Source organism: Grampus griseus, assembly GCF_964374135.1.
Source record: "Grampus griseus genome assembly, chromosome: 2".
NCBI classification, from domain to species: Eukaryota; Metazoa; Chordata; class Mammalia; order Artiodactyla; family Delphinidae; genus Grampus; species Grampus griseus.
This window is the reverse complement of record NC_139018.1, coordinates 166796292-166810966: the sequence shown is the minus strand read 5'-3', so window position 1 is coordinate 166810966 and position 14675 is coordinate 166796292. Positions and strand designations below refer to the sequence as shown.

The window sequence follows — 14675 nt, the reverse complement described above, 5'->3', positions numbered from 1 at the left end:
TATGCACCCAACATAGGAGCACCTCAATACATAAGGCAAATGCTAACAGCCATAAAAGAGGAAATCGAAAGTAACACAATAATAGTGGGGGACCTTAACACCTCACTTACACCAATGGACAGATCACCCAAACAGAAAATTAACCAGGAAACACAAGCTTTAAATAACACAAGAGACCAGATAGATTTAATTGATATATATACGACATTCCATCCAAAAACAGCAGATTACACTTTCAATTGATATTTATACGACATTCCATCCAAAAACAGCAGATTACACTTTCTTCTCAAGTGCGCATGGAACATTCTCCAGCATAGATCACATTGTGGGTCACAAATCAAGCCTCAGTAAATTTAAGAAAACTGAAATCATATCAAGCATCTTTTCTGACCACAATGCTATGAGATTAGAAATCAATTACAGGGAAAAAAACATAAAAAACACAAACACATGAAGGCTAAACAATACGTTACTAAATAACCAAGAGATCACTGAAGAAATCAAAGAGGAAATCAAAAAATACCTAGAGACAAATGACAATGAAAACACGATGATCCAAAACCTACGGGAGGCAGCAAAAGCAGTTCCAAGAGGGAAGTTTATAGCTATACAAGCCTACCTCAAGAAACAAGAAACATCTCAAGTAAACAATCTAACCTTACACCTAAAGGAACTAGAGAAAGTAGAACAAACAAAACCCAAAGTTAGCAGAAGGGAAGAAATCATCAAGATCAGAGCAGAAATAAATGAAATACAAACAAAGAAAACAACAGCAAAGATCAATAAAACTAAAAGCTGGTTCTTTGAGAAGATAAACAAAATTGATAAACCATTAGCCAGACTCATCAAGAAAAAGAGGGAGAGGACTCAAATCAATAAAATTAGAAATGAAAAAGGAGAAGTTACAACAGACACTGCAGAAATACAAAGCATCCTAAGAGACTACTACAAGCAACTCTATGCCAATAAAATGGACAACCTGGAAGAAATGGACAAATTCTTAGAAATGCACAACCTTCCAAGAATGAACCAGGAAGAAACAGAAAATATGAACAGACCAATCACAAGCACTGAAATTGAGACTGTGATTAAAAATCTTCCAACGAACAAAAGTCCAGGACCAGATGGCTTCACAGGTGAATTCTATCAAACATTAAGAGAAGAGCTAACACCCATCCTTCTCAAACCCTTCTAAAAAATTGCAGACAAAGGAACACTCCCAAACTCATTCTATGAGGCCACCATCACCCTGATACCACAACCAGACAAAGATACTACAAAAAAAGAAAATTACAGACCAATATCACTGATGAATATAGATGCAAAAATCCTCAACAAAATACTAGCAAACAGAATCCAAGAACACATTAAAAGGATCATACACCATGATCAAGTGGGATTTATCCCAGGGATGTAAGGATTCTTCAATATACGCAAATCAATCAATGTGACACACCATATTAACAAATTGAAGAATAAAAACCATATGATCATCTCAATAGATGCAGAAAAAGCTTTTGAAAAAATTCAACACCATTTATGATAAAAAGGCTCCAGAAAGTGGGCATAGAGGGAACCTACCTCAACATAATAAAGGCCATATATGACAAACCCACAGCAAACATCATTCTCAATGGTGAAAAACTGAAAGCATTTCCTCTAAGATCAGGAACAAGACAAGGATGTCCACTCTCGCCACTATTATTCAACCTAGTTTTGGAGGTCCTAGCCATGGCAATCAGAGAAGAAAAAGAAATAGAAGGAATACAAATTAGAAAAGAAGCAGTAAAACTGTCACTGTTTGCAGATGACATGATACTATACATAGAGAATCCTAAAGATGCCACCAGAAAACTACTAGAGCTAATCAATGAATCTGGTAAAGTTGTAGGATACAAAATTAATGCACAGAAATCTCTTCAATTCCTACACACTAATGATGAAAATTCTGAAAGAGAAATTAAGGAAATACTCCCACTTACCACTGTAACAAAAACAATAAAACACCTAGGAATAAACCTACCTAGGGAGACAAAAGACCTGTATGCAGAAAACTAAAACACACTGTTGAAAGAAATTAAAGATGATACCAACAGATGGAGAGACATACCATGTTCTTGGATTGGAAGAATCAATATCATGAAAATGACTACACTACCCAAAGCAATCTACAGATTCAATGCAATCCCTACCAAATTACCAATGGCATTATTTGACAGAACTAGAACAAAAAATCTTAAAATCTGTATGGAGACACAAAAGACCACGAATAGCCAAAGCAGTCTTGAGGGGAAAAAAACGGAGCTGGAGGAATCAGACTCCCTAACTTCAGACCACACTACAGTAATCAAGACAATGTGGTACTGGCACAAAACCAGAAACACAGATCAATGGAACAGGATAGAAAGCCTAGAGATAAACCCACACACCTATGGTCAACTAATCTATGAAAAAGGAGGCAAGGATATACAATGGAGAAAAGAGAGTCTCTTCAATAAATGGTACTGGGAAAACTGGACAGCTACATGTAAAAGAATGAAATTAGAACACTCCCATACACAGAAATAAAGTCAAAATGGATTAGAGACTTAAATGTAAGACTGGACACTATAAAACTCTTAGAGGAAAACATAGGAAGAACACTCTTTGACATAAATCACAGCAAGATCTTTTTTGATTCACCTCCAAGAGTAATGGAAATAAAAACAAAAATAAACAAATGTAACCTAATGAAACTTAAAACCTTTTGCAAAGCAAAGGAAACCATAAACAAGATGAAAAGACATCTTTAGAATGCGGAAAAATATTTGCAAACAAATCAACGGACAAAGGATTAATCTCCAAAATACATAAACATGCAGCTCAATATTAAAAAAACAAACAACCCAATCAAAAAATGGGCAGAAGACCTAAATAGACATTTCTCCAAAGAAGACATACAGATGGCCAAGAAACACATGAAAGGATGCTCAACAACACTAATCATTAGAGAAATGCAAATCAAAACTACAATGAGGTATCACCTCACACCAGTTAGAATGGGCATCATCAGAAAATCTACAAACAACAAATGCTGGAGAGGGTGTGGAGAAAAGGGAACCCTCTTGCACTGTTGGTGGGAGTGTAAATTGATACAGCCACTATGCAGAACAGTATGGAGGTTCCTTAAAAAACTAAAAATAGAACTGCCATAGGACCCAGCAATCCCACTACTGGGCATATACCCAGAGAAAACCATAATTCAAAAAGACACATGCACCCCAATGTTCATTGCTGTGTTACTTACAATAGCCAGGTCGGAAGCAACCTAAATGCCCATGGACAGACGAATGGATAAAGAAGATGTGGTACATATATACAATGGAATATTACTCAACCATAAAAAGGAACGAAATTGGGTCATTTGTAGAGACGTGGATGAATCTAGAGACTGTCATACAGAGTGAAGTAAGTCAGAAAGAGAAAAACAAATATCGTATACTAACGCATATATGTGGAACCTAAAAAATGGTACAGATGAACCGGTTTGCAGGGCAGAAGTTGAGACACAGATGTAGAGAACAAAGATATGGACACCAATGGGGGAAAGCAGTGGGGGGCAGTGGTGGTGTGATGAATTGGGAGATTGGGATTGACATGTATACACTGATGTGTATAAAATGGATGACTAATAAGGACCTGCTGTATAAAAAAAATAAAATAAAATTCAAACAGAAAGGAAAAAAAATGCTGCCAGTAATTTTACCATATCAGGATGCAACTCAACATGTGACACTCACTTTTCATTCAAATACCGCTTTATCTCCAAACCACAACCAGGGAATTTAAATCATTAAACCAGCGAGTTCTTTTCTCACCTTAACAACCATTGCATTATAAAATTGTCAGACTCTTTAGATGATCTTTGGATTTTGGAGTCAAGATGCTATTTAATTACCTGGCCTTTTCTGAGCCTCCCGTGCACTGGTAAATACCAATGAATTCCGTGAGTTGTTTTTGTAACATCGCATCTTTGCCTTCAACTTGAGTAATGAATTTATGCTGTAAAAGATCTGACACTGTTGGACGCTTTTCATAATCTTTAGTCAAGCACCTGCACTGGCAGAAAGGAACATGCCATTATTAGATAAGTTAGAGTTTTGCATTTATCATTCACAGTCCTAAAAACTGCTCGAACACAATGGAATGATGTTCTTCATCGACGCTCAGCCCAGGAAGCACATCTCAAACAATGTTAGAACTGTAATATGATGAATTAATCTGTGAGAGATTACACCGTAGTGATATCAACTTGCAACTAAATTCCCCTTCCCTAGCCTCCCAGTAAGCATCACTGCAGAGTGATAACTGAACTCAGTCTCCATTGCAAAGTCTCCTTTACAAGTCAGTAGCTAAAGATAAACAATGTAGTCATTACAGGTTTAATGCTTATCTAGAATTAAAACAAACTTTTCAGTTTCCCTTCCCTAATGCTTTTTTTTTTTTTTTTGCAGTACACGGGCCTCTCACTGTGTGGCCTCTCCCGTTGCGGAGCACAGGCTCCGGACGCGCAGGCTCAGTGGCCATGGCTCACGGGCCCAGCCGCTCTGCGGCATGTGGGATCTTCCCGGACCGGGGCACGAACCCGCGTCCCCTGCATCGGCAGGTGGACTCTCAACCACTGCGCCAGCAGCGAAGCCCCCCTAATGCTTTTAAAGGTTTCTCAATCGATATATTTCTTCCTACGCAATAAAACTGCTAACCCATCTGCGAGGGCTCATGTGCTGAGGATGTTTAACTCCCACGCCAGTGGATGTTTTCCGAGGTCCTCCAGGAGAAGTACGAATGGGTACCACACCTCTTGATAGGATCAACCAGGTGAGAACACCTGAAACGGCATCACAGGAGGACCACTGGAGCAAACACTGGATGTTTAACCCACTGTCTTCAGGTATTTGGGAGAGGGATTAGACTAGCTTTCAGTCACAAGGGACAAAAAAATCTAGGATCGATGGGGAGAATGAAGAGAGACACAGATTTCTGGTCAGTATAAGGGAGAACTTTCTGATAGGCTTATCAAAGATGGAAAGGACCACATTGGGAAGTAGGATTATTTTTATTAGGGGTTTCCTGATTGGATGGCCCCTCGATGCACACGTTCAAGACGGATTTACGCTCTGCATACCCTTCCAACCCTGAGGTTCTGAGGATGTAAGATTATGAGAAAACTGGTCAGAGTGGGGCTGTCATTTGGGGGTAGAAAAAAAGAAAAAAGAAGAAGGAACCCATGCCTGATCTGACCCCTGCCATTTCTCATCTGCATTGTTAATCCCCCTGGGATGAGAATTTGGCAACTTATTCTGTTGGGCTTACCTAAAAAGATACTACCCAGGGATGCTAAAAGATGCTAAGGAATGAGGATGACAATGTCTGAAAATAAGAACAAGTGCTCTTAGCTTTCATTTAGTTTCAGAGAATGTGTCGATTTCTGCCGCCTGCAGCACTCATATCTACGTATTGAGTTTAGTCACATAGGAGGTTATTTTATTCAGGTAAAACATTATCAGATAGCTGATGTGTACCAGCCACTCTGCTAGACACCGGAGTTACAGTGACAAGTAAGGCACATTCGGTGCCCTGGAGTTGTTTACTGGCTAGTGAGGGAGAAAGACCTCTAAACAGGTTGTGAAATAAAAGAGGAAATGCTGCTAGAGGAAGAGGAAAAAAGGACGGGAGAGCTCGCAGGGCAGAGTCCTAACTGCTTGGGGGAAACCAGGCAATGTTGCTCAGAGGTGAAATTGTGCCGAGTGTGTCAAAGTCACCAAGTCCCATTGAGGATCCACGCGGAAGGATGTGCGGACACGGGGCATGGTTATGAATCGTGGGGAGCCCTTCAAACCTACCAACAATTCTCCTGAGAGGTCTGTGAAATTCGACTGCAGTTTATTAACTATTCTGCAGTGCATAGTACATACTCAGTAAACACTATTTAAGTGAAAACTAAAAGAAAAAGGGCTTCCCTGGTGGCACAGTGGTTGAGAGTCTGCCTGCTAATGCAGGGGACACGGGTTCGAGCCCTGGACTGGGAAGATCCCACATGCCGTGGAGCAACTGGGCCCGTGAGCCACAACTACTGAGCCTGCGCGTCTGGAGCCTGTGCTCCGCAACAATAGAGGCCATGATAGTGAGAGGCCCGCGCACTGCGATGAAGAGTGGCCCCCGCTTGCCATAACTAGAGAAAGCCCTCGCACAGAAACGAAGACCCAACACAGCAAAATAAATAAATTAATTAATTAATAAAACTCCTACCCCCAACATCTTCTTTAAAAAAAAAAAAAAACTAAAAGAAAAAGCAGATGATTGATCTTTCTTGTATTTTCATAACCCTTAAATAACTCTCTTTATAGAAACAAGCAGATATTCTTGGTAGGAAAACCAGTGATAGCAGTATGGACAAGGATGACCGGTTCCTCTACTTTTTTGCCCTCTTTACATTTTCTGAGTGAGCTTTGACACATCAAAGCTTAACGACCGGGATTCCCTGGTGGCACAGTGGTTGAGAGTCTGCCTGCCGATGCAGGGGACGTGGGTTCGTGCCCCGGTCCGGGAAGATCCCACATGCCGCGGAGCGGCTGGGCCCATGAGCCATGGCCGCTGAGCCTGTGCATCCGGAGCCTGTGCTCCGCAACGGGAGAGGCCACAACAGTGAGAGGCCCGCGTACAGCAAAAAAAAAAAGAAAAGCTTAATGACCCCTCTCTCCCATTTACAACTTGCAGTCATCCCTTCCCTTATTTTCTCAAGGTGAAGTCATGACAAAGATTGTGAAAAAAGTTCATGGACAGATTTAGAAATGGCTGACTCACAGCTTCTAGTCAATTGTCTGGAGGCACTGCACTTGTACTAAGTATCTGTCAAATTAAAAGTGAACTTCAAACGTATAAGCATTTTATCTGTATGATTATCTGACTCACCAAGTGCAATGACAACTTCCCTGTGATGGGAATTAGCGATGCAGATAAATGAAGGGCTAAGAAACGGACTGAACAGACAATGGGTGAGAAGGTGGGACATGCTGAGGGTGAGGCTGCAAAGGGCAGGTGGACAGAAGAACAGGTTCATGGACGATGCAATGTCTGCAGAAGCACAGCTATCGATAAGTGAATGAACAAGACCCTGAGATCATTATCAGAATAATAATGGGTTCACTGAACATTCAGAAGACGCTACAAATGCTTGTTTTGAAGAAAATCATGGAAACTTCTGGGGCTATTTAATAGATAAGGAGGAGATTCGGAAGCACAGAGGAATTTTTATAAAAAGCACATCTCAAAGTTACAGCAGGACGGGATCTCGTTAATTCTTTTAAAAGACTCTATTATTACTCACTTGCTGATGAAGTCATTGAATTCTGCTGACCATATCTCAGGCTGCCTCAGTTTGGGGGGTGGATTCCTAGAAAAACAAGATACAAGGTTGGATTGTGCACACTGGTCAGTAACGATAAAAATTAAGAGGCAGAGCCAGCCAGACTAATGTCATTGCTGCATTAAGATTCTGCCAGGTATAATGAAGCATTACCATCATTTTCCAATTTAAAGACAGATAATTAGTTTTTAATCATTCTCTATATGGAGTGACAGTTTCCTTGTTTCTCTGAAAGCACTTAATATATGACACATTTTTTTCTAGCTAATAATTTTTCTTCTTTGAACGAAGCTTCTTGCTTTGAACTGAGAGCCCTAGAGGAAAACATAAATACTTAGCCGAATAGAAACAATGACTACTCGGGAGAAGATTTTTTCTTTTGAGTCCAGAAGAAATCTCTGAGGAATATTCAGGATACACAGAGGTGACCTGAAAGAAGTGTTCGAAATATGGAGGAAACTGCAGTATAGAGGGGCCTTTATAGTAGAATGCCTTTACGACCTGTTCTGTTGTTACTGGGTAGAGGGCCAGAAACAAGGTTACACAAGTAAGGAACCGGAAAATATGATTAGCAGTAAAGCTCTGAATGCCACTTAGAAGATTCTGTTATTAATTCCTTTCATTTTAAGCTAAACGAATCTTTTCTTTTTTTGGTATATTCATGAATACAAAGGAACATCATCTGAAAATGAGGCTGATCTAACTGTAATCAAGCAACACTGATCAACTACGACAGTTGAATTTGCTGAAGTGCTGCTTTATGTTAATTCCAACAGCTCCTTGTTTTCATTAGTGGGATGGAAATACTCTGTCTTCAGCTCTGCATTAGTCCTTAAATAGCTTATAACAAAATTAATGTACGGTCTGTACAGGCTCATTAAAGAAAAGTACAGCTACTCATCCACCCTAGATCACGCCTCAAGCTCATTTTACAATCCTAGGACTATCTGAAGATTGCTGATTTGCACATTAAAAGAAGTAATTCTTCTCTGCAACAATCTTGCTTTGCTTCTTGTTCTCCTGAAATTTTCCTTTCTAAGAGATTTATCGGTTTCTTGGAGTATAACAAGGTTTTGATGATTTTAGGACACTCAGAACCGGGTAGCTTTTCTGATCCCCCTTTTTTTTCTCATTTCTACAGTCAGTATTCTCAGAATTCCATTTCAGAGAAATACTGGTGGTAGACGTAATAAGAAATAACTAAGATGGTGCAGCTTCCAGAAGCACCTTGCCCATAGGTACAATATGTATCAACAGTAGCATCCTTCCTCCATGTGGTACCATCACCAAGAGCAGTGACACTAGGCTAACTATGGTCATTTAGACCATAATTTAAATGGCTCAGGAAGAATAGTGCTTCATCTTACATATTGAATGACAGTAGGAATTAGGATATACAGATTTTTTTTGTTTGTTTTCCTCAAATTTAATGAAACGTCTGACTTGGTAAAGAGCAGGTTTTCTGCCTTTTTTTTTTGGCTGCACAGCGCCGCGTGCGGGTTCCTAGTTCCCCAACCAAGGATCGAACCTGCGACCCCTGCAGTGGAAGCACAGAGTGAGTCTTAACCACTGGGCCGCCAGGGAAGTCCCTCTGCTCTTTTTTGTAATCTTGCTTCCCCACTTACCAAGTAAGCAATATATTTTACAAACAGTAAGACCTGAGAGATACATTGAAATTGTTATGTAAAGGATGATCTATCTCTAAGGTATTATAATTCAGAACATATAGACAGGACAGAAAATTCCAAGGTAAAGTTAAAAACAAATTCAAATGCTTTGGTCCTATACTAATTTAACTACATGTGAAATATTCCAAACAGATCTATTTGGAAATGAATAGGTCATATTGGCATTATTTCTTTAGGACCGGAACCACGCCCCACCAGGGCTTTGTACATATTATTCAGTGTTCTATAGGCATTAGGACCACACAATTTATTTAATGCAGAATGTGGTAACAAACTGTAACATACATTACCTTCTCTGCCCTGGACCCCTGTCACCACAGGCCCTCTCTGTGTGCATTTCATTAAAATTAAGGTACCAAGCAAAATCCTTAAGAAAGTCTTCAAAAGACAACACATTCATAATAAAAAGAGGCAGTTTTTTTCACATCAGTTTTCTGAAATATCTAGGAACTACCCAAAGCATATATAAAACAGTGTTTAATTAGTGATAAGATCAGCAGGGGAAAGTCTGTCAATACACACATTGAAGGGGAGGGGTCTCCATAGAAAAGCATCTTCCTGGCTCCAAAGAGATTATTCTTCTTAGTGTCTCATATTAATATATTCAAAACACTAACAAATTTGAAATCATTACTTTATCAATAAATTTTATTTCTAACTTTCTTAATACTATTATCTTAAAGTTCTAAACAAAGGGAAGTATTAGCAAGTAGTAAAAAAATTACTAGATTGATAGAGTGAAATGAAGCACATCACTGTTACACTGGCTGTGGACCAGGGAGCCTCCCTGATGAATCTGGGAATGGATCAACCGTGGCAGGAACTGCTGTTTTCTGAGTGCAAATCCTTGCCAAAGAAAAAAAGACACACTTAGTACCAAGAGAAAGCTCTTTGACTTAGACCAGGGAAATGAAACTATGGAACAAAAAGAGTGTCTCGGAAGCAGCAGCATGATATTCCAGGCCACTCTGCTCCCAACCTGCTGAAATATATCTGGGTATTTCCACGAGGAGCTTGACGAGCACTCAGTGGCTAGAGGAAGACAGACAGACCCAGTGTGAGAGCCCCCTGACCTTGGTATTTTGAAGAGTGCTCTCATGGGATGGAGGTCGGCCAGTGGAGGATCTCCATCCCCAAGCTCGATGGCCGTGATCCCCAGGGACCACGTGTCACATCTGGCATCGTAAGTTGTATCCAACTGCTGTTCACATGCAATCACCTAGTAGAAAATGAAAGAAAAATGAAGTTTGTGACTTTAACAAGCACGTAGCAAAATGCTTAGAACAATGTGTAAGTGTTCAAACTGATGAGGTTTGAGAGCTCCAAGCAAAGGCAGTAACACAGGGGAGTAAAAGTTCAAATTATAATTAGTAGCAGTAGTTTTCTTCTGAGAACAGGGAATATCTTCGCAGGATTGCAAGTATGAGGAGAAACCTATGAAAAAAACTTTTTGAAAATGCAAAACAGAAAGGGGACTGAAACAGTGTCCCCCATGGGAAGGGATGTAATCAAATACACAGCTAACACCTGTGCAATGATAGTCACTTGATAAACATTTGATGAGTGAACAGAGTCATCCATCTCAGCAAAGATAAAGATTACATCTTTAACAAATAAAAAGCGAAGGAAGGGGGCTTCCCTGGTGGCGCAGTGGTTGAGAGTCCACCTGCCAATGCAGGGGACGCAGGTTCGTGCCCCGGTCCAGGAAGATCCCACATGCCACGGAGCGGCTGGGCCCGTGAGCCATGGCCGCTGAGCCTGCGCGTCCGGAGCCTGTGCTCTGCAACGTGAGAGGCCCGCGACAATAAGCTTGACAGCAGTCTAGTCAAATGGTCTCAATCTTTTCTGACAACTAGAAGGCAGGAATGAGACAAGTGTGGAGAAATGCAAAAAGGCTTATGCCATTAATAAGAGGAAAATAAACTGGATAAAAATAAACATTGGTAAGGCTTTATCAGCAGTTATCTGGGAGCACACTAAATAGTAAAGCTACAACCAGCTTTTTAAAAATGCCACTAATCAAAGGATGTCACTAAGAGACAAGAATAAAAAGGGGGGAATCTTTTTTGCAGTATCATGAAATAGTGTTAACATAGAAGAATTATTACACAGTTACTTCACAATTTATTTCTAAATGTGTAAGTATAAATACAGACAGGCCGCAAATAATAATTGTAACATCAGTGATAACAAAAAGAAAATTCAACTTTAAATTTTTAAAACTATTTTTTATATTTTAAAAAGTTTTACATTTTGTGAATGCCAACTCACAAGACAAAAAATGATTTGGGGATGATGGCAGGTTAGAGTTTTATCATTTAACTACAGTACTATGAAACAATATGCAAAATGAAAGGAATCTAAGGTCCTGTCTGGAATGTAGTTCATCTTTCTGACTCTACTTAACATCAAGCTTAACACATTAAAAAAAACCCTGTGTTGGCACAGAGGATGAATTTATGCCCCAATTTGCCCATGATGTTCTAGGTTTATGCTCGCTTCCCTAGAGTCATTATAAATACCATCCCCTTTCAGTCTCCAAAGTGTCCTGGCTTGGACAGTAAGTCACATGGTCACCCAGCACAGCTACTGTCTCTCCTGTCCCCTTCACTGTGAAACACACATACTCTAGTTTGGGAAGGATGGCTTTACGTAACCAACAAATGCTACCTTTGATCTAGAATTTAACTGAAAAAATGTCAAATCAAGAATTTCACTTTACAACTGCTAATCAATTTGAACAATTTTGTTTACCTTATTGTTTTCTAATTCATAGCAATTTGACATTCTTCAACAATTCTAGGTAAGTGGAAATTTATTGAAATATTGCCAATCATTCAAAAGTTGGAAAATGCTTATTACAGGGAGATGCATATAATATGCACAAAATCTTGAACGTATATTTATATGACAGTTTGAAAAGACCACAGTGAACCTTTCTCTTTTAGATAATATCCAGTGGTTTGCCGAGCAGGAAACAACTTTCAAACCCTATTTGTGCTACAGTAGGCTTATTAATAATAAATAATGACTTATCAGTAAAATGCCTGTCTAGTAATTGCATAGTAAGAAGTATAAATTTTAATTATTAAGTTATTTATTATTCTGGTAATTCAATTTTAGATAGATCAAAATATTTCCTTTTCCTCATATACTGGTTCCAAGATCTACTAATCAAAATTATTTTTAATAAATGGCATACTTAAAATATAATACTGGCTTTGTTGCTATAAATTAACATATGAAAAATATAAAGCTAGATGACTAATTATTTAATATTAAACATTTAGTTTTATATATTATAGTATTTTTATAGTAATTAATCATATATGTGGGTAAGATGCAAAGCTTGGTATTATAGCTAAATTTTATTAATTTTTCACTTTGAAAATTTTTCATAAGCTTTTAAAACAACAGTGATATATCAGAACAAACTGAAGAAACTCTCACTTGAGATTCTCTTACTCAATTTTTTTTAGCATTTTTATTTGAGATACTCTTATTCAATTTTGTTTTTGCTTATATAACTATACTTTCTACTTTTATTCTAAGATGTTCTCCCTGTTCAAAAAATTTTTGAATCCATTGGAATTTTTTAAAGTTTCTTAAGCTAACTTATCCTTTCTCCATATTTTACATTACGCTTACGTTTTAACTTTTTTTTTGCGAGTAGTAATTGAATTAGTATTAAAGTAGGAACAGTACACCACGATTTAATCCTCAAGCAAATTTAATTCTACGATTTTGCAATATTAATGTAGTATTTGAATTACTTCCCCTCCCCTCACTCGCTAGAGTTGTAGGTAAATAGCAGAGCTTTTCCCAAAGGTTGCACAGAAAGCTTTCAAACATATGTTCTCTACTGATGAACATAATTAAAAGGATTAAAGGCATTAACAGTGACTGTGGAGAAAAGATGTGACTCTAGAAAACATTTTTCCTCCACTATTTTAGCAGTTTCTCTACAACTGCCCAAAGATGATGGTGAAAAGAATCTCCTGAAGTGCAATGTGGCCCTAAGCAGAGTGACTCAACGTGGGAAGCTACTATCAACACAGGCTAATAGGCCTGACTCTGATCTTAAACAAAGACAGGCATTTTTATATTTCTATCCAAGTTAAAAACAAAATCTAAACATCATTAAGAGAGATGCATGCTAAGCAATTAAAAGTATATTTAATGAAAAATTAAGGCTGCAAGTACAGCTGACCCTTGAGCAATACAGGGTTAGGGGTCCCAACCCCTCCCCTCCCCCCAAGCAGTCGAAAATCCATGTACTGTTATCTCTGCCTCAAAAACAGAGGAACTGATAAATGACTCACCCAAGGTCAGGAAGCTGACACAGTTTGGATAGAATCAGGACTCAAACCCTAGTTCTTTTGATTCCACATATTGTGAGCTCTGATCAAACACAAACTTTTCCCCACACTTAGTTAATTTAAAGATCTGTAAAATGGGATTGAGATTAGCAGATACCAACTACTATATAAAAACAGATAAACAACAAGGTCCTACTGTATAGCACAGGGCACTATATTTAATATCTTGTAATAACCCAAAATGAAAAAGAATAGGAAAAAGAACATATACATGTATAACTAAATCACTTTGCTGTACAGCAGAAACTAACACAATGCTGTAAATCAACTATACTTCAATAAAAAAAGAAAACAATCTGTAAAATGAAAATACAGCTACTATATTTATTGAAAAATTTGCATATAAGCAAACCCGCAGTTCAAACCTGTGTTGTTCAACTGTAGTTTCTCTTTACCTCTTGTGACTCATTCATTCAATCCCTCATTTATTCACATATTTGCTCACAGGCCATCTATTATCTCCCATGTCCCTCATCACACATGAAACTATGTCACATAAAAACAACACAACTGACATTTTCTTCTAGTATATTCCAAAAACACATATGGAGCTAGAGTATGCATAGAAAGGAAACTCAGAAAGGATCAAATGTTACATTTGCATCCCTCAAAACTCTAACCGACCTCAGGAGCCATCCAAAAGGGCGTTCCTACGGATGTATTCCGACGGTGCCAGGTGCTGGTGAGCTGTGCAGACACGCCTGGAAGGAAGAGACGAGACTTACTTCTTGCATTCATTACTCAGGTAAGGAGATTCCAACTGCAACAAATTTGCTTACAAACTAATACTAAAATTCTGTTCCCTTACAGTTTGGATAGAATCAGGACTCAAACCCTAGTTCTTTGGATTCCACATATTGTGAGCTCTGATCAAACACAAACTTTACCCCACTCTTAGTTAATTTAAAGATCTGTAAAATGGGATTGGGATTAGCAGATACCAACTACTATATATAAAACAGACTGAAGTTCAAGCCATTGGACTTGAACTTCACCTTAAAGTATCCTAAGTCAGGGTGTCTACATAGCCAAGATACACAATGGTCCTCCTATTTTCTACTTCTCATATCCAGACGTACCCAGGCTTAAAGCCCCATTCCCAGTTCTAGCGCCCCCTTGCTGACTTAATCTGCTCCTCGTCATACTAACCTCTGTATCTTTTGACCTTCTAGATATTTATTTATTTATTTATTTATTTTG

General features: G+C 38.6%; 1 protein-coding gene across 1 annotated transcript in view; it reads right to left on the bottom strand.

The window, feature by feature from the left end:
- Positions 1-14675, bottom strand: part of MYO3A (myosin IIIA) — a gene marked incomplete at both ends in the record, with an annotated part of 171340 nt that overhangs the window by 127646 nt on the left and 29019 nt on the right. The window contains 4 exons of the mRNA XM_082648314.1: positions 3941-4096; positions 7370-7435; positions 10170-10315; positions 14100-14176. Of these exons, the coding sequence (XP_082504440.1) occupies positions 3941-4096; positions 7370-7435; positions 10170-10315; positions 14100-14176 (445 nt within the window). The remainder of the gene's footprint in view (positions 1-3940; positions 4097-7369; positions 7436-10169; positions 10316-14099; positions 14177-14675) is intronic.